The 21,926-nt window shown below is 40.7% G+C and overlaps 1 protein-coding gene across 1 annotated transcript in view; it reads left to right on the top strand.

The window, feature by feature from the left end:
- The window catches only part of LOC120542454 (extracellular serine/threonine protein kinase FAM20C-like), a 177,587-nt gene that overhangs the window by 62,966 nt on the left and 92,695 nt on the right, over nucleotides 1-21,926 (top strand). Inside the window, exon 3 of the mRNA XM_039774947.1 lies at nucleotides 12,433-12,511. Within this exon, the coding sequence (XP_039630881.1) occupies nucleotides 12,433-12,511 (79 nt within the window). The remainder of the gene's footprint in view (nucleotides 1-12,432; nucleotides 12,512-21,926) is intronic.

Here is a 21,926-nt window from a genome sequence, read left to right as displayed (position 1 = left end):
GAAGATTTTCTTCTCACAGAGGACTGTGGACGTATGGAATAAGTGACCTAGTAGTGTGGTGGACAGTAGGGACTTTCAAAACCTGATGTTATTTTGGAGGAATTAAGTGGATTGGACTGGTGAGCTTTGTTGGGCTGAAAGGCCTTCTCTCATCCAGATTGTGTAATGTTCTCATATGCAGGGAGTCTTCAAAGACACGTTACGTATATGGAGGAGTGGTGTCATAACTCAACAGGGTGAATAGTGAGGGGTGAAGTGAGCAGCTCAAGGTCGCTCTGGGAGTCAACTTTAGGGACTGATTGCAGAACAACATCTCAGCCATTAGCAAAGGGAAAATGCAAATTCTTCACCTTGAAAATGTAAGGCAGATCAACATTTTCAATCAAACGGGGTATGCAAAAAAAAAATACAAATTACTGAAAATGAATTTAAAATAAGCATTTAAACAACCAGAGGTCGGGAAGTTGCCTCATGCTTTTACATTTTTTTCAAACAAACTGACCTGTGAGCATTTTCATTTCAAGGCACATTTTGGTCTCGTCTTCATTGGTCCCGGTGGGCAGAAGCCTGAGCAGTGCTCACTAGATCAGGGGTTCCTGCTTCATCTTAAGTGCCACAGTCAGCCCGCGGGAATCCGAATTGCTTGAACGTGTGCTCATTTTTTTTTCTTTTATACAGGGAAATGATGATTTGCTCCACTTGTCACAATAATAAGATGCAAGCAGTGGGTCAAGTGGGATTCTCTTATCTGGGAGCCATAATTAGACAGGTTCCCAAGTGCGAAATTTCAGTAGAAAAGAAAAGAGAAAAGAAAGAAACAAAAAGAAAAGAAAGAAAGCAAGGGAATGACATGGCTGGGATTAGTTAAAGCGTCAAAAAAAAAAAAAAAAGTCTTCATTTCCCTGGAATTCAAGTTGCTTACCGATTTTAAGCGAGTTGTTATTTGTCATACTGACAGCAAGGAGAATGGTGTTTCCTGTCTTTTTATCCAACTGCTCCAACTCCTTTGTCATCTTTGTTTTTACCTGCCATATATGTATGTATTTTTTTCTTGGTAGTAGTTTTAAAATATGAGCATATTTTCTAATAGTTACTTTCAAATTAATATACTGTAGCAGGAAGAGAAACATGAGCAGAGGCATGTAGACACTTAACCATAGGTATTGTTTCAGGTTCCTACATTTTGTGAGCGTAGCTTGGTGGCATACCTCAAAGCTGGGAAAGTTACATTTTCAGGAACATTCAGCAGTGTGACAAGTAGGCCATTATTCTTCTTCTATTTCGGCTGCCCCCGTTAGGGTTTGCCACAGTGGATCATCTTCTTCCATATCTTCCTGTCCTCTTTATCTTTCTCTGTCACACCCATCACCTGCATGTCCCCTCTCACCACATCCATAAACCTTCTCTTAGGCCTTCCTCTGTTCCTCTTCCCTGGCAGCTCTATCCTTAGCATCCTCCCAATATACCCAGCATCTCTCCTCTGCACATGTCCAAACCAATGCAATCTCGCCTCTCTGACATTGTCCCCAAACTGTCCAACCAGAGCTGACTCTCTAATGTCCTCATCGTGAAAAATGATCAATGTGAAACTTGAGATCTTCTTCTTCTATTTCGGCTGCCCCCGTTAGGGTTTGCCACAGTGGATCATCTTCTTCCATATCTTCCTGTCCTCTTTATCTTTCTCTGTCACACCCATCACCTGCATGTCCTCTCTCACCACATCCATAAACCTTCTCTTAGGCCTTCCTCTGTTCCTCTTACCTGGCAGCTCCATCCTTAGCACCCTCCTCCCAATATACCTAGCATTCATCTCTGCACAGGTCTAAACCAACGCAATCTCGCCTTTCTGACTTTGTCTCCAACCTAAGCTGACCCTCTAATGTACTCATTGTGATACATAATCAATATGATACATGAGATCTTCTTCTTCTTATTTTTCATCTTTCGGCTGCTACGGTTAGGGGTCACCACAGTGGATCTGTTTCCATATCTTCCTGTCCTCGTCATCTTGCTCTGTTACACCCATCACCTGCATGTCTTCTCTGACCACATCCATAAACCTTCTCTTAGGTCTTCCTCTTCTCCTCTTGCCTGGCAGGTCTACCTTTAATATCCTTCTCTCATTATCACCAGCATCTCTCCTCTGCACATGTCTAAACCAACGCAATCTCGCCTCTCTGACTTTGTGCCCAAATCCTCCAACCTGAACTGACCTTCTAATATATTAATTGTGATGTGTGATCAATGTGATACGTGAGATCTTCTTATTATTATTTTTCGTCTTTTGGCTGCCCCAGTTAGGGGTCACCACAACAGATCATCTTCTTCCATCTCTTCCTGTCCTCTGCATCTTGCTCTGTCACACACATCACCTGCATGTCCCCTCTCACCACATATCCATAAACGTCGTCTTAGGCCTTCCTCTCCTCCTCTTGCCTGACACCTCCATCCTTAGTACCCTTCACCCAATATACCCAGCATCTCACCTCTGCACATATCCAAACCAACGCAATCTCACCTCTCTGACGTTGTCTCCCAACCGTCCAAACCGAGCCGACCCTCTCATGTCCTCATTTCTAATCCTGTCCATCCTCGTTACACCCAATGCAAATCTTAATATCTTTAACTTTTCCACCTCCTGCTCTGTCTCCTGTCTTTTTGTCAAGTAGGCCATACATTTCCATGAAATCCCACCAGAGTTAGTAGTAAGCCTTAGAATGTTATAATCATGAACTTTCCAAAAAGGCTGGTTTTCAGTCCTTTTGGAAAATAGTGGATGGATGTTGCACTTCTAATTATCTTGACGAAGCCATTCCACCTTATTTTACCGTGTTATCAGATCACATTTGATGTGTCTCTAACATGAAAGGTACCAATAGGACTTGTTTGGTTATTTTCTTAATAGGGCAAAGGAGAAAATGCCCCACTGCCCATACTGCACCTTGCGTATTCAATCCTGGGGACCTCTAATGCCAGGCTGCTCACTTACTGGGTCTACCCTTTGTTTCCACTCCTTTACCTCAACCCAGTTTACCACCAATAGAGGAATCCACAAAGCATCCTGTGTGCCCCTTAAGGGACTACAGCGAGACAAGAAAAGACAAGCCAGCACTCTGCAATGCTTGTAATCAGTAGTCAAGCATTGGGTTTAAGGTTTTACTCAAAAATCATATTTATTTGCATCAAAACCAATAGCAGCAAATGTAAGCCAAACAAGAATTATACAACCTGGGTGGGGTCATGTAGTCTTCATTCAGTCCCAGATGGTCCAGTTCTCTTAATCAAAAAGCAAAAAAGAATGATTTCTAGCTGGAGACAGAGCTGGAGAAAATAGCAGATAGCAAGCTCTGTTTACATGTCAGTGGCTCCTCTTAAAGTGTCAAAAAGGCAGAAAGCAAACACTGCATTTTGCAGCAAAGGACCAAATGAACAAACATGGAACTAGAACTACACAGAAACTACACTTTTATATATATATATATATATATATATATTTATATATATATATATATATAATATATATATATATATATATATATATATATAAATATGCATCCATCCATCCATCCTCTCTCCGCTTATCCGGGTCGGGTCGCGGGGCAGCAGCAAGCAGAGAGGCCCAGACTTCCCTCTCCCCAGCCACTTCTTCCAGCTCTTCCGGGAGAATCCCAAGGCGTTCCCAGGCCAGCCGGGAGACATAGTCCGGTTGCCTCCTCCCGGTTGGACGTGCCCGGAACAACTCATCAGAGAGGCGTCAAGGAGGCATCTTGATCAGATGCCCGAGCCACCTCATCTGACTCTTCTCGATGCGGCAGTGGCTCTACTCTGAGCCCCTCCCGGATGATATATATATAAAATCCAACGTCTATCCACACCTCACAGATTTAAATCAGGTTTTTCCCTATAATTTGCTTGAACATTCTGGTTGATTTTGCGACTTCTGTCATCGCACTAAGAATTAAAATTCGCATGAGGTACCGATTTATTTGCACAATTCCAAGAGAGAGGTTGCGGGCCGATGGGAGGGGTATGCATGACATCAGGAATGGGGAGCCGGGCAGGACCCTCCTTACTGTCCTGTTTCACTAAGCGGGAGACAGCAAGTATTTATCTTATATATAAATGTCTACGTGTGGAAGTACGTGTGAGTGTCTGTCCGGCCCGGAAGTGAGAGGTGGAGTCGGGGTAAGGGCTCCGCCTCAGAGGAAACAGAAACTCGCTTAGCCGCTAATGCACAAGCAATGCGAGCACATCAGCAAAATGAAAACTCCTAGGAGAGAGATGCCCAGAGTAGTTCCTTTCAATTACCTGACATCTCTACATTTCCATTTTTTTCCGATGATTTAAATAGTTTCTAGGACCCCAGGCTTTTTACAGCATGGGCTTACACAACTAGTGTATATATACATATACTGTATATATATATATATATATATATATATATATATATATATACTGTATACATATATATATTGTGGAAGGACAGCCCCCGGACACAGACAGACAGACACTGAATGTCCAAAACACACACATTTATTATAAACAATAACTCCACAATGCCTTAATCACCAACCGTTTATCTTCTCTTTCTCTTGCCTGTACTCTCCTCCTTACAATCTCCGTCTCCTTCCTCCCAACTCCGGCTCTTCAGAAGGAGTGAGGCAGCCCCTTTTATACCCCCTCGGTTGTGCTCCAGGTGCTTCCTGGTAGTTCGCTTACGACACTTCCTGGTGTGGCGGAAGTGCCGTATGAGCACCCGGAAGCATTCCGGGCATTCCTGGACTTAGTTCCGGTAACACTCCTGGTTGTTAATCTCCCGGGTGCCCCCTGGCGGTGGCCACAGACCCCAACAGGGATGAGCTTCCCAGCTCTGTTTTCATGGCCCCCCTGCAAACCAGGGCGGCTGACATCTCATGGTCCAGGGGAGGTATTGTTCCTCTGCTGGTCCGTACAGTCGTCCTGGCTGGGCAGGGACCCCAGCCGTCTGCTGCAGTATATGTATATATATATATAACCCCTTTAACCCCTACAGACAGACACAGCACAGGGTAAAAAACACTAAGAAGTTATTTTTTATTCTTCTTTTCCTCTTGTACAGTGTCCCAAAGCACCACAGCCACAAATAACTAAACACGATTCTTTTCTCTTTATCTTTTTCCTTCTCCTTCTCCACCACACCTCCCAACAAGCTTCGTCCACCTCCACCCAACTCTGGGTCCCTTGCTGGGTTCACAGCAGTCCTTTTAAATAGTCCTTGACTCGGTAGTGCTTCTGTCCTTCTGTCCATGTCATTCGTCTACACTTCCAGGCTATATAGACAGTAGGGACTCCCCAGTCTCCCTGCAGAGTCTCCTGGCGGCACCCACAGTACCCAGCAGGGCTGTGAAGCTGAACTCCAGGTCCCTTGGTGCCCTGCGGGAATGCTATGCTGCAGAAAAGCTGCCAACTAGCGTCTTAGGGGAGACAATGTCCCAAAGCAGCTGCCTTCCCCCATTCCTTCCATTTCAGGGGTGTCCTGGCTGGGTTGAGCCTCTGGCTGTCTCCTACAATATATACATATATAAAAGGCAGACCCCCCACCCAAAACTAAGCATACACACACACACATACCTGGCTTAATATCCGCTAGCAAAGTGGCTAACACTTTTTACATTTTCTCAAAACTCAGGGAAGTCATGGCACAAGCTCAAGGTAGATTCTCATGGGAATCAAAAACTGCGTTGTGAACTTGTGTGGGGTTCATGAGCACAATAAATCCTAAAATATCTCAAAAATGCCCACTAGAGAGGGGGAAATCTATCAAACCCCAGATAGTATCAAAAAGGGACAAACATAGAATCTTTACAAATAAAATATGTATTTTTACACAAAATGCCCAGTGCCACAAAAATGACAAGTCCCAATACACAAAAATTAAAATGGTCAAAAGAACAGAGCAAAAAAGGTTAAAATCCAGGGAATTCATAAAAAGCACAGAAAAAGAAATCACAGGAGAACTCTCCAACCACCTGGCACATGTGATGAACCGCACACAACTGTGGACTTTCCTCTGCCTTTGCAGTGTTGAGAATAGTCCCTTGACAGTGATAGGCAGATGACCAAGACCAGAAAGATACTTTGACATAAAGAAACTAAATGAACAGAAATGTTAACACAAAGACATTCAAAGAGACATTTAAACCCCAGCCAGAGGGTAAACCCGGGCTGAAGTGCAACAGCCTGGACTAAGCTGCAAACCGACTGGCTATACAAAATATGCAAAGGTCCTGCATTGACTTTCAGCTTTCCCAGAACGCACTTCACTTCTGTTCATTTTGACAAGTCTTTCAGGCCTCAGCTGTTTACCTGAAATCTGTCAAGTGAAAAAAGATTAAAGCAACCCCAGTACACAACTCTAAGGGCCAGAGTTGAAAAGCATTGTGCCACCTGTCCCTCATTAGTGACATAATCTGGCATTCCTGGTGGCATTGGTCAGAGACAGTACTGCCAATCCCCTTGAACTGAAAGTTTCCAGAGGCCCTTTTTTTTTTTTTAACAAAGATCGAGTGCTATTGCACTAAAACTTATTAAAAAGTCATGCAAAAAGAAATATCGAAAAAATATGCCCATCATTAACTTGACCTTCAAAACCGCTAAAATAATGAGAGTTAAATAATCTCCCTGGGATAATTAATCATTAAAATGCACATAAAATCGCAGATCTTTTGTCATATTGACAGCGGTGGTCTGGAGGAACATGAAGCCTCATCCGCTGTTAGCCGAGTGTTTCAGTGCCAGGGTTTCGAATCTGGTAGCCAGCAAAGGCAATTCAGAACAGTTGTAACTGAAGTAATTTTTAATTTTCATAACTCGCATGTCTGGATTTTTATGTGGACTCATGGAGCCACTTGAAATTCTTCTTCAAGTGTGATTTAGTGGTTAAGGCCCTGGGATTTAAAGTCCAGGGTTGCCAATTCACTTCCGGCCTCTTACTCACAATGTGGACTTGAGGAAGTTAATTACTCTGCCTGTCCTTAAACTGTTACAAAATGGATGCACATAATTGTGCTGGATCTGTGCCTGTGAAGAGTTGTGGAGTGATGTTTACTCGAGAGAGGCGGTGTGTAAAGTAAAGGTCACTGGAAGTCATGAAAAACACCACCACAACGTGCTTGGCAAAGCACCCAAAAATGATCTCCGTCTGCACGCATACACACTCCACACATCCTTCTGTTTGTTACAATCTGATTATCCCTCAGCGTTTGCTTTGCCTTAAAATTCAGTGGTTTTTCCCTCCGTTTTTTTGCCTACCAATCACAAATTTCCTCTTCCATGTCCATTCCCAAAAAAAACCCAAGTTTGCTGTATTACTTATGTTTTGTTTTGATTTTCTATGGACGCATCCTATACTTCTGATTCAAACTACAGGCAGAAGCATTGGGTTACATTTTTATTAAAACTCTGTAAAGGATAGATATCATGTAAAGAAAAAAATATCATGTCAAGGAAAAACGATTCTTTAAAAGACCACTAATCTGCCTTTTCAGCTCTTTTATTAAGAACACTTACACATGAGATCTCTGTGCACTACTCAATAATTCCAAATATACAGTAGTACGGCCTCCATTAATACATTCTGGCTTGTGATATTTAAAATTAACATCAATTAATTTGCATTGAATTGAATCTATCTATCTATCTATCTACTATCTATCTAATAGTGCCTTTCCTATCTATCTATCTATCTATCTAATAGTGCCTTTCCTATCTATCTATCTATCTATCTATCTATCTAATAGTGCCTTTCCTATCTATCTATCTATCTATCTATCTATCTATCTAATCTATCTATCTATCTAATAGTGCCTTTCCTCCTATCTATCTATCTATCTATCTATCTAATAAAACTCTATGGTCTGTGTGACCAGTCCCTCTAAGAAATCTAATTGCTCAGTTTGACATTGGTGTGATTGGTGACATGACAAAAGAGGATGTGCAATTGTGAGATGCATGAGAAGTAAATGCACACACTGAGTCGCGTTCAAAGACAAGTACAGTATAAAACTGAACAGGAGGTTAGAAAGCCACCTCAAGAATAATGACAGAGTCTGAAAAGCAGGCTTTAGGGGAAGGTGCTCAAGAGAGGGAGCACCAGTTAAGAGACAGTCATGTACACAAATAGAGAGGAAAGGCACTGAAGGGCAAGAAGGGTAAGAGATAGCAAATATTTTTTAATTGTTCTAGTACCATGGCTAGTATATATATATATATATATACTACACACATATATATATATATATATATATATATAAATTAAATATATACTATTACTATATACTATACTATAAATATATATATATTTTTTACAGTGTGTATATATATATATATATATATATATATATATATATATATATTATTTACTCCTCTTTGATCGTATCCTTTAGTTGCCTAGATAGATAGATAGATAGATAGATAGATAGATAGATAGATAGATAGATAGATAGATAGATAGATAGATAGATAGATAGATGTGAAAGGCACTATATAACAGATAGATAGATAGATAGATAGATAGATAGATAGATAGATAGATAGATAGATAGATAGATAGATAGATAGATAGATAGATAGAGCATATATCCACCTTAATAAAACAATAAGTGTCTGTGTATCCAAACGATTGCTATGTCTCTGACATTCCAATAGATGACACATCCCAAGCATTAACTCTGCTTTTATGAATCCAATACAAAATTGGCATGTATGGTGCACTGTAACCTGTGTCTCTGTATCTGTGTCTGTCCAGTTACTATATCTGTGTCATTTCACTCAATGGTGCATCACAGACATCTTTAGTAATAAAATGTTTTATGTTTTGTGTTTGTCATTCCAACAGATAGCTTTTCACCAACATAAGCAATGCTTTTGCAACTCTCATACCAAATTTGATATAACAAAGACATATGCATCATATGGTGCACCGCAACTATTAATGCTGACGTCTACATTGATTGCTTGGATTTCTTAAGCAGGTAGATAAATATATACTGTGTATGTATGCTTGTGTATATATATATATATATATATATATATATATATATATATATATATATATATATATATATATATATATATATATATATATATATATATATACACAATATATGTAAATATATATTTTTGTTTCAAAGGTGTTAGAAGTAAATGTTTGTCATTAATTCAGGGATGCTGTCAGTGCAGGATTTACGTATAAGCTACACAAGCTATAGCTTAGGGCCCCCGTCTCAAAAATATTTGGCACTTACATAGAATATCTGGACTTATAAAGGGCCCCATGTCTCAAATAGCTTAGGGCCTTATCAAGTCTAAATCCGGCCCTGGATGCTGTGAAAAGAAGCTGAGCTGGCAGCATGTGCCCCTATGTGGGTAAAACCCTCGGCTCTTGATCTGTTTGCAGATTTGCTGCAGGACTTGCTGTCATGAGACTTGCAGACGAGGAGTGGAGAGGCTGTGGTGCATTTTAAAACAAGCCTCCTTAGTAAATATTCCCCACAGACAGCTAATGACTGGTCGAGTGTCTGCGAGTTTTCTCTACAGCCGTCACTGCGCGTGTGAATAGGCAGAGAACTTGTGTTACTGGATTGTGTTTATTATTCAGAGTTGACATGCATCTTATAGATGTTTCTGCTGCTGTGCCAAGGGAGCATGAGAGGGTGGATGGGGTCTGCTAGGCTATGTTTCTGCTTCTAGGCACTTAACGAAAAGAAAAAAATCGCTGTGCGGAGTGGAATCCAAGCAACTTCCCCACATCAAAGACATCTAACTGCAGCAGGAATGCACTTCTTATTAAAGGCTTACACTTTGCATTTGCCATATCAAACCCTGGCCTTGTTTTTTACAGAAGCAGGAGGTGCCAACGAGGCGGCATGTCGGAACGTTAGGTGGGGCAGGTCCATTAATCAACTGAATTTATTTTTACTGGCCGTCTCATCCTCTGATACCAGGCATTTTTGCGTCACTGCTTTAGTGAATGTTTCCTGTTTTGCCTTCCTTTAAATTAGTATTTCTGTAGTGTATTGTTTACTTTATGGCTTAAAAATGTGGTGATGTGTTTTCCATGTCTACACTTTATCATTTATTTATCCTAGTTAATGCTCATGTTTCACTATTTTTAATCTAAATTAATAGTTACGCAAATTTTAGTAAGGGTGGTGTGGTAGAGCCGTGGGTCGCGCTGCATCCTGGGTTGGAATCTTGTGCCCAGTCAATGTGGCATTCACACAGTCCCCCTATGTCTGCAAGTGTTTTTCTTTCAAGTGCCCAGACTTGTTGGTGAGGTGAATTGGCCTGTGAATGAGCGTTTGTGTGGGCTCTTGCACCCAGGGCTATTGGAACAGGCATCAAAGACCCGATGATCTTCAACTAGATATGATTTATTAGTTAGTAGTATGTAGGTTAAATTATTTAGATAGGAATATAAGTATCAAGCTGGTTAAGTTCGCAGATGATACCAAGATAGGTGGATTGGCAGATAATTTGGAATCCTTTATATGATTACAGAAGGACTTGGATAGCAGACAGACTTGGGCAGATTTGTGGCAGTTGAAATCTAATGTCAGTAAATGTAAAGAATTACACATAGAAAGTAAAAATGTGAGATTTGAATACACAATGGGCGGTCAGAAAATTGAGAGTACACCTTATGAGAAGGATTTAGGAGTTATAGTGGACTCTAAGCTATCGACTTCCAGACAGTGTTCAGAAGCCATTAAACAGAATATCAGGTTATATAGCGCCTTGATTTGTGGAGTGTTAAGGAGGTTCTACTCAAGCTTTATAACACACTGGCGAGGCCTCATCTGGAGTACTGGGTGCAGTTTTGGTCTCCAGGCTACAAAATCGATATAGCAGCATTAGAAAAGGTCCAGAAAAGAGCAATGAGGCTGATTCAGGGCTACAGGGGATGAGTTATGAGGAAAGAATAAAAGAGCCGAGCCTTTACAGTTTAAACACAAGGAGATTAAGAGGAGACCTGAGTGAAGTGTTTAAAACTATGAAGGGAATTAGTTCAGTGGTGATTTTAAATGAGTTCATCAAGAACAAGGGGACACCGTTGGAAACTTGTTAAGGGTAAATTTCACACAAAATTCGTTTTTCTTTACACAAAGAAGAATAAGCGACCAAGTAGTGTGGTAGACAGTAATACTAAGTAGGGACATTCAAAACTCAACTTGATGTTATTTTGGAAGAAATAAGTGGATAGGACCGGCGAGCTTTGTTGGGCTGAATGGCCTGTTCTTGTCTAGAGTGTTCTAATGTTACCTTTCAGTATTCTTAATCCTGGCAGATTTCAGAATTTTTACTTCCAATTTATGCTCTCCTTTCAACACTGTTCCTCCTGCAAATGGAATAACTGCCTCGTTTCATCCATCCTTCCATTTTCCTAATTCACGTATCCTGGGCAGGGTGATGGGGGCAGCTGGAGCAGCAATCGGGCACAAGGCAGGCAGAACACCTGGACAAGGGTGCCAGTCCATCACATACGGCCTCCCTTCAGTATCCTGAATATGATCGCATATTTTCATAGTCCAATTTAATGAGCATTCATTTGGGCCTTATTAACTCTTGCATTTACTCATTTTTACTATTCTTGTGGTAGAGTCAAGGTTGTCCATACTCAACCCACAAGGTTTTTTTTTCTTTTTTCTGTTTGCAATTGTATTTCTTGTTATGCTTCACATAATGTTTATTGAACGTGAGCTTTACATTTCTGTGAAATCTGTATGGAGCCTTGCACTGTTCGCCAACTTTAGTCCTCTGAAGTGTATTGTTGTATTTGATGTGCTAAGTAGTCTCTTTCTTTTCCAATGATTCCTAAACAAATCACACGTTTTGATGGACAGGAGCTATGACAGTAATAACACACCCTACAAATGAGCCAGTAATTCCCTGACATTTGTTCATTGCCCACATTTTCAAAGGTATTTATTTGGGAAAAGTGCAGTAGCAATATGATCAATAAGATCAGAATGTGAACACACAGGACACAAAGCAGTTAAATGAAGAGCTGAATGAACCTGCTATTAACAGACTGGCTGCCATGGAAAGCAGCCCTTGCACTGCTCACGGACGTCATTTTCTAGTATTGCTATTATTTATTTAGCAGATGCTTTTATGCAAGGCATCCTATAAGGCAAACTGTAATCCATTCGACCGTTTGGACACCTCTCTTTAAATCAACACTCCTTTCCTTTCCTCCTCATTGGTATTCAAGTATTTTACCTCCCTGCTCTAAATCAGCACATCACTCGGAGGCATCATTTTCCCCTTAACCTGCTCCCTTCTCCCTCCACAGGGGCCACCGTGCATCAGTGCAAGGCAAGCCGTGACAGATTGCCAGAATTACACTTCAATCATTTCAATATTCTGTTTTTTTTTTTTTTTGCTTGTCAGCAATGAAATCAGGGGGCACTCAGCTGAAGCTCATCATGACATTCCAAAATTACGGGCAGGCGCTGTTCAAGCCAATGAAGTAAGTAAGCAACTGTTTTAAATAATGGATCCTGGGTTCAGTCTTTATCTGGGTGGGAAGTACAGATGTAGGAATGTAAACTGGGAGTGTATTGTATTCAGTTAAAAAGGGAAATAAAGCAATGCTGAGCATAAATGTTCCACAGATGGCTTCTTGACAATGGGGTAACATTAAAGAGTCTGGAAATGAAACTCAGAGTAGTTTCATCATGTGCCATAGAGCATCTGCTGATTAAAAAGTGTGATGAAGAAGAGCAAAGGTGTATTGTGAGCTGTACACATTCTGAACCTGACAATCTACAGGTGTATATATATAATTCACTAAGGGCACGCAAGACTGTGAGCGCCAACTCTTAAGACCATGGGATACGCTCGACAGAGCCCCGCCCACCAACTCTAACCCTCCTACCACGTCATGGGATACGCACGACAGAGCCACGCACGCCAACTGTAACCGTCCTCCCGAGTCCAGCGTCGCTCTCGAGGCACGCAACAACTCACCAAACACAGCCTCAGTCACATTCGTCTGTGCAAAAGTCCACATGCACCTCTGAGCCACGTTGACTTTACACCGCAGGCAAGACAGAGAGCCACGCCCACCAACTCACAAAGCCACGCCCACCAAGTCTAAGACCATGGGATACGCACGCATTTAGTGTATAAATGGATATAAATAATTGCATGTAAACGATTCGCCAAAATCTCTTGCTGTTTAAAATGTTATTGTTTTTATTGACATCTACCTGTATTAGTTTAAATGGCACTTTTACCACTCGCAATAGGGCGGACGCACTGACTTATCGCGTCGACTGGGCAACGCAGTGCATGCGCCGTCTATCTAGATATGTCTATGTTTTCCGTAGCCTGCTACAGGCAGGTACTCTCTCGACCATTGGCATTGGTTTCGCTCCTTGCTATTTTCGTTATACTGCGATGGTGGTTTCCTAAGCCTTTGTTATACTGAATTCCTTTTTCACCATTTTCCGTTCCTATTCTTACACCGCCATATGCTACGGCAGACTTCGGCTAGTAACATATAAATAAACACATGGAGAATAAGTGTCTTATTGTGTAAGGTCCTATGATGGCCCTTTTTTTCTCTTTTATACTCTTTATTGTGTCACAGACATATGCATTGCATTTGTCATTCCAACAGACGGTACATTGCAAACATTAACATTGCTTTTACAAGTCCCATACCAAATGGCATATAACAGAGACATATGCATTGCACTTATTATTCCAACAGATGTCACATTACAAACATTAACTCTGCTTTAATGAATCCCCATACCAAGTGGCATATAACAGAGACATCTGCTTTACATTTGTCATTCCAACAAATGGAACATCACAAACATTAACACTGCTTTTATGATTCCCACACCAAATTGGCATATAACAGAGACATCTGCTTTGCATTTGTCATTCCAACAAATTGCGCATCACAAACAGTAACTCTGCTTTATAAATTTTCATGCCAAGTGGCATATAACAGAGGCATATGCATTGCATTTATCATTCCAACAGATGGCGCATCACAAACGTTAACGCTGCGTTTACGATTCCCAAACCAAATGGCATACTGTATAACAGAGACATCTGCTTTACATTTGTCATTCCAACAAATGGTGCATCACAAAGAGTAGCTCTGCTTTATGAATTCCCTTGCCAAGTGGCATATAACAGAGACATATTGTGTAAGGTCATATGGTCCTATGGTGACCCTATTTTCCTCATTTATACTATAGTGTGTAGAACTTACCACTATGTGATCAGGTGCTTCAGCACTTCCTCCTCCATTCCCTTCTATATCTGTAACCACAGGCAATTATACAGAGAAAAGAAACAAGCAGGAGTTAAGTTACACATTTAATTATGTGTTATTGATAAAAATACCCAAATAATATTAAGGAATCAGAATGCTATGTGAATATTGGAAGAAACTGCACCCTTACAGCATAAGTAGCAGTGCATCTTGTGCCCACAGACAACTCTCTACTTATCTTCCCACAAAGCAGTGAAACAGAACAGTGAGGAGGGCCCTGCCTGGCTTCCAACTCCTGACGTCACGCTTCCCCTTCCCCTCAGCCCACAGACTGCGTCTCGGATTAGAGCAAATATATCGCTCCTGCAAGCAAACTATGATACTTTGCGCGATGAGAGAAGTCCAAAATCAACCAGAATGTTTAAATCCGTTAAGTACAGTAGTTCTCTCATTTGCTAGCTAAGAGGAGGTATTGTACACACCCCGAGGCTGGCGTGTCAGTGAGGAGGGTCCTGCCCCACTCCCCGCGGCCCGCTGCATCTCTCTCAGATTCGCGCAAATAAAGCGAACTATGATGCATAGCATGATGAGAGAAGTCGCAAAATCAACCGGAATGTTTGAGCAAATTCTAGAAAAAAAACCCGATCTAAATCCGTTAAGTAGTTCTGTCATAAAAAATGGACTGACAGACAGATGTTGGATTTTATATACAGTATAGAGATGATATTAATTTGGTACACGACCGAAACATGTGGTCTAGTGAGGCTGGAGCTCGATTGCAACATGCACAGGTTGGATGTCGCCCTGGAAACATTTTGGACAATTTTAAACGAGACAGATGTGCTCAATAAAAAAATGTAAGTTGAATAATTGAATGCTTTGTGCATATGGCGCTCGAGTGGACTCTGTGCGTGGCTGCCTTGCACTCTTTTTCTGAAAGGCTGAGTGAGAGATCCTTTTCCCACTGTGCCCTGGGAGCGTGACTTCATTTTTCGACGTGTGGCCCGTATGGTCCACAGTAGACGTGGAAGGGGTGGCAATAAAGTACTCTGAGACAGAGTGACATTCAAATTAGCTGCTGCCTTATGCCAAGAGGAGAGCCGGGGAGCTTTCAGCACCTTCTCTGCATACTGCTGATCAGACTTATCATCGCTGTCATTCCAGATTTCTAATTCACTGTCTACCCCACAATTCGTGTGTCTTTCGACTCCTGGTATTCCAGTGTTCTTTGTATTCTTTATAGTGTCTCTGCTGCCGGGTTGTTCTGTATTATCCTAAATCACACAAAGTAAGGCCATAACTGTCTGAACCCACAGCTGGACAGCTGGCTGACCACTTATGTACTTCAATTTAAGTAATTTGACTGGCAGCACTTTAACTTCATCCAAAAAAAAAAGTCCATTCACAGTTACTTTCTTAAATCAAAATGTCACACTTGTGAACACTTAAAGGCTTTCCTGAAGTATAATTTTTAAAAGCTGAACATTTGTAGAGTCTGTATTTGGGCCAATAAACAACTTTGCATATTCTTTTTAAATGCTAGAGGCTTGGCAGCGATTGCAGAATTTTTGCATAGCAAGTAGAGCCTGTGGCCTAAATAGTATGAACATTGCCAAAACCAGTTGTGCTGGATGCGGGATTTCTGTGTGTAAGCCCAGAGCAGCATTGCTGTGTAACAGAGCATGTCTAAACACCAAGAGACAATAGATGCCCTGTCACAGCAGCAGGGATTTGGACTGAGGATGGGAAGATCTCTGACCACAATGGGACCCTGCTCCTCTACCTCGACACTCTGCTTCCCATTTCTGATTTTAAGGGCTTCATTTCTTTTCTTCCAGCTTATTATTTTTTTTTTTCTTCTTTTACCAAGCCTTCTAAAAACCCGATCTGTTCTGAATCAGAAGAGTTTCTACAGCCATTTCCCATGCCAGGTGCATTTCAGCTTCTGTCTCCGACAGATCAGGTGTCCAGTGAACATCTCGTGCCATGCTCAGGGAACACTGAGGGGGTTGTCCGGCCATTGCATCATTTCCTGTACTCTGATCCCTTTGCTTAAGTGACGAATTGTTAAAATTTAACAAAGAGATGTCATCCCCCCAGCTGCCTCCTCAATTGCAGCCTTGAACACGCTCACATATCGCCATCAATCATAAACCTGACTGAAAGTGCACAGCTTTTTATAACAAGTTTCAGTGTTTGGGAAAAAAATCAGAAAGTGAGCCTTAACTGTATGCTTATTCTTTTTGAGTTGCAACCTTATAATAATTGGCTTTAGGCCTGTGGCAGCTCATAGTGCTAAAAAACATGTGAAATTTAATACTGTGTAGATAGATAGATAGATAGATAGATAGATAGATAGATAGATAGATAGATAGATATATAGATAGATAGATGTGAAAGACACTATAAGATAGATAGATAGATAGATAGATAGATAGATAGATAGATAGATAGATAGATAGATAGATAGATGATAGACAGATAGATAGATGTGAAAGACACTATATAATAGATAGATAGATAGATAGATAGATAGATAGATAGATAGATAGATAGATAGATAGATAGATAGATAGATAGATAGATAGATAGATAGATAGATAGATAGATAGATAGATAGATAGATGTGAAAGGCAGTATATAATAGATAGATAGATAGATAGATAGATAGATAGATAGATAGATAGATAGATAGATGTGAAAGGCACTATATTATAGATAGATAGATAGATAGATATTTTTTTTATTTTTAAAAACAAACTTTATTGACAAAAACATCAAATATACAACTTACACATTATTATAAATATATTTACATGTTCTTTTTTTTTTTTTTTTTTGAAAAAACACAATTGAACCAACAAAAAACCCCTAAAAAACAAACCGCAGTTCCTCATTATCACAGTCACACAGTACACTATTCACACACCATATTGTTTTAAACTTGTCCATATTCTTTGTGGATTTGTAAAAATTAAAATCAATCAAAATGCGACTAAGGCACAGTATTTTAAAAAACACAATCGGATCTTGTAAACCATTCCCTTCAATTTTGTGCTTTCTCGTTTTCCAAATAGCTAATTTACTTTGCCCCATAATAAAGTTTGCCAAATTCACATTATCTGTGTTTCTTTTAGTTTTTTTAAAACCAAACAGAAAGCCCACCCTAGTGTACACCATTTCCAATCCCCCAACAAGCCTCTCTATTAAATTAAACAAAGACTCAAGCCTTGCACAAAACATAAAGCAGTGAAACACGGTCTCTCTTTCCCCACAGAAACAACAACTGTCAGACACCCCAGGTATAATAATTGACAAGAAGGAGTTCACAGCTAAGATCCCATGTAAGACCCTCCATTGTAAATCACCCACCCTACTGGTCAATAAAGACGATCAAGCCTCGCCATTGAAATAACCCCCATTCATCCTCCCCATGTATATTGTCTGGTGCCCCCATTTTTATTTCGCCACACATCTTCCAGTCCCATCTCGCTCACAACTCTCTCTAATTCCTGGGCTGAGCGTGTGTGCGGCTCCAGCCCGTTATTTCTATCTTTTTGTGTATCAAGGGTGCAGTTAAAATCCCCACCTAGAACGAGGACTTCATTTGTGCAACATTGTGTCAGCACACCCTCCAACTTCTTAAAAAAAGCGATTTTCTCATTCCCATCGTTCGGTATACATTAATAAAAGTAAAAGAACTGCCTTGAAGTTTGACGCACTTTGAGCAGCCTCCCCTTCACTATTTCTTCAACATCACAAAGAACTACGTGAAAATTCTTAGAAAACAGAATGGCTACTCCAGCACTAATATTTGTACCGTTACTGTAATAAATGTCCCTTTCCAATCCCTACTCCACTCCCATTGATTTGCTATCTATATGGTCTATATGGGTTTCCTGTACAAAGGTAACTTTTAAGTCTTTTTGCTTTATGAATTCAAACAAAGCTAGCCTCTTATTATTATTTCTTCCACCATTAATATTTAAGCTTCCTACATTAAAGCAAGCCATGTTAAATGAAAATATAAAAATAGTCAAAATAAACCACAGATCCCAGAATATACAGGATCTTGGAAATGGTGCAGTTGCCCTCTCCATTACTGCTTATTTAGTTTGAACTGTTTCTTCAGTCTGCTTGACAGATTCTTTAGTCTAAGAAGCTCTTTATCAGTGAACAAGACAGAAGAGGATTTTTCTTTTCTTAGGCTTTGTATTGAAGAGATAAAAAGTTGCACATCAGGAAAGTAATCGGTCACATCTACACCCCTTCTGCCCTCAGTTTCCGTCACAAATGTTCTGATACTTTGAGCACTGTAACCCCTCTACCTTTACATTCTTGTAGGTCAGACACAGTTGAACTATCCGACATTTCCCCCTCCGCCTCTTCGTCTCCCTCACTCAGCCCAGCCGCGTTTTCACTGTCTGCCTCAGCTAGGGCGCGTACCTGCCCTGCGTAACCGGTGGGGCTGCAGCGGGACCCTCGCCTTCCTCAGCAGCACAAGCCGTAACATTACTGCGTTTTCGCGCGGTTCCTTCCTCCTCCCATCTTTTTTTAGCAGGCCGTTTAAACCCATCGTATGGCTCAGGTGCGTTATCGTCGCCTTCCTCCATTTCAATCTCTCCCCACACACTTCCCTGTGCTGTAGCAGAATCTTCTGCTGCATTTTCATTCCGATGTCCCCCATCGATGCTGGTCTGTGCATTTCCCCATCAAGCAACTCATCTCCCTTATTTAAAGGTTCAGAAACATTTACACTCTCCTCGGGCCGCGCTTCCTCTGGTGTCTTTGTGTTTTCATTACCATTAAGCTGTAAAGGCCGATCTTGTAAATCGTCATTAGTGGCATGCAGGTTATCACGAACAACTGCTCTGTTCACTTTCACTGGACAATTTTTAACTAAATGCCCCTCACTTCCACACCCAAAACATTTCATTTCATCCGAACTCAGAAAAATCACATAATCGAAACCATCAATCTTAAACCTCATAGCAACATTTAAACTTTCATCCATTTTGTTGAGCACCATGTAAACTTGTCTCCTAAAAGACATTACATGTTTTAACTCCGCGACTTGCACCCCAAAGGAATATAGCGGATTTTTGAAACTAAACGACCGTGACGTACTAATTCTTTTCTATAGTCTCATTCCTCAAAAATGGGGGGACATTCGATAACGTTACTTTACGTGCTGGCGCCGCCAACGGAGACACCTGCACGAACGAGCCATCGATCACTACACCCTTTTCTACAATTGTCTGCACCAGATCGACAGAACTCAAAAATAATACGATTGCGCCGTTCATTCGCGAGGCGGACTTAATGTTCTCAACCGATCACATTGCCTACCGCCAACACCGCACTTTCTAAGGGAAAAAACATCACACAGAAGTTTTATCCCATGGCGGCGGCTCAATCGTTCTAAATTCGCAGCCATTATGGCTGCTGTGGCCAGATGCCACTTCACACAAAAGAAAACGGAAAAACTTTCAAACAATTCACCAAGAAAATGAAAATGGGAAAAGGGGGGAAAAAGTTAAACAAAACACTTCACTCACCAGACTCAGAGCCCACCACCAGCACTCGCGCCAGATCAACCACCCAACATGCACTGCGACAATGAAACAGGAAGGAAGCAGATAGATAGATAGATAGATAGATATGAAAGGTACTATATAATAGATAGATAGATAGATAGATAGATAGATAGATAGATAGATGAAAGACACTATATAATAGATAGATAGATAGATGGTAGATAGATAGATAGATAGATAGATAGATAGATAGATAGATAGATAGATAACCTTTTGCCTCCCAACTCTGACTCAGCTGGAGGAGTTTGGATGGCTTCCTTTACTTTGTACTTTCGGTGCCAGGGCATAGCCCAATGGAAGCACTTTGGATTGAACCAGTAACCCCCCAAAACAGGGAGTCCTTCTCTCCTTAGCACCCTCTGGTGCCACCCAAGGACCCCGACAGGATTGAACCTCAAGACTACGAATCCCAGGGATCTTTACAGGTGTCCATGCTGGGTCCATGTTAGTGGAGCACTGCCATTTATTGTACTAGGGGAGGAACTGCTCTTGATAAACAACATCCCACAGTACATCCGTTGATCTTTACCCCCCAACTGGAATAATAATCCAGTTCGATCCTGGCCGGGTTACGCCTCCACTCATTTAGTCCTTCCTTTATTGTTTCCCAGCCAGGCAAGGACCCAGCTTCCATCCCAATCGGGATGCCACCCTATCCAACATGGTGCTTACAACAGGTACATACATAGGTAGATGTAAAAGGTACTATATAAGATAGATAGATAGATAGATAGATAGATAGATAGATAGATAGATAGATAGATAGATAGATAGATAGATAGATAGATGAGAACGGCACGATAGATAGATAGATAGATAGATAGATAGATAGATAGATAGATAGATAGATAGATAGATAGATTCAATTAATTGATGTTAATTTTAAATATCACAAAACATAGAAAATAAGTAAATATGTGAATAGACAGATGTCTATATATATATATATATATATTGTAAACGAAAGACAAACTAGCATAAAGGTTTGGGGTTTCCGGCCCCGTATACTTTAGAAAAATAATTGAAATATGAAAAAACAGTCGTCAAAGTCAGTACACATTTGCACCATACAGATGACAACCAAAAATGGCGGAGTGGGAATATTTATGAAGAGGGACCGGAAGTAGACAGGTATGCTGGGAAGGAGCCGAGATGGATGGTGGGATTGCTGACGTCATCAGGAGTTGACAGAGGAAGGGCAGAAGTAGCGGTGCGTGGGTATTGAGTCAGGCAGATTCATAGCGGCGGTGCGTCTTTCTTTCTGCAGGAAATAAAGAGAGAAAGGTTAGTCCCCCGCCATTCCCTTCTGGCATACGAGTTTACGATACCGTTTAGGTCCGTCCGCGGCCCCCTACTCACACATGCGTGACACTATATATATATATATATATATATATATATATATATATATATATATATATATATATATATATATATATATATCAGTATGGCTGAAAAAGAAGGAAATTTAATAAAGAAAGAAAACTTCTGACTTGGCAGCCACAGTCGTACTGAGACATTGTTGATGAAATTAAACTGAATCCAAGGTCTAATCAGTCTTGTATCTTATGCTAATTCTCAAGGTGATAAGCACCAGTGTTGGGGGATGTTGCTTTTTAAACTAACTTAGTTACATTATTCATTATTTACACTAAAAAGTGATAAAATATGTTACAGTTACTTATTATAAAATGTAATGCATTGAAAGCAGTGTTATTACTTGAGTTACTTTTTCTTCATTTGTGTGATAAACTGCATGTGTTTGTTATTAAATCCTAAGTCCATATATGAATGAAACCTTCATGAAAGTGACCAGAGATACAGCCAAACGTGGTATAGTTTCTTGTGTTTTATAAATGTGTTTAATGCTTCATGTGCTGTGAGGTAAATAACGTCCGTCCTCTTTCTCCTTCCCCTAAGCAAGTCCCCAAAGTTCGCATTATGAACACCGACCGCTGTGCCACCAGATCACACTGTTTCGACAAATCTGTAACACATAGCCTGATGAAAGCTAAGCCGACCCTTCATTAACAGGCCTGGACTGCATGCAG

This window comes from Polypterus senegalus, chromosome 13, assembly GCF_016835505.1.
Source record: "Polypterus senegalus isolate Bchr_013 chromosome 13, ASM1683550v1, whole genome shotgun sequence".
Taxonomy (NCBI): Eukaryota; Metazoa; Chordata; class Cladistia; order Polypteriformes; family Polypteridae; genus Polypterus; species Polypterus senegalus.
Note: the sequence above shows the minus strand (reverse complement) of the source record. Positions and strands in the feature narration are given on the sequence as shown.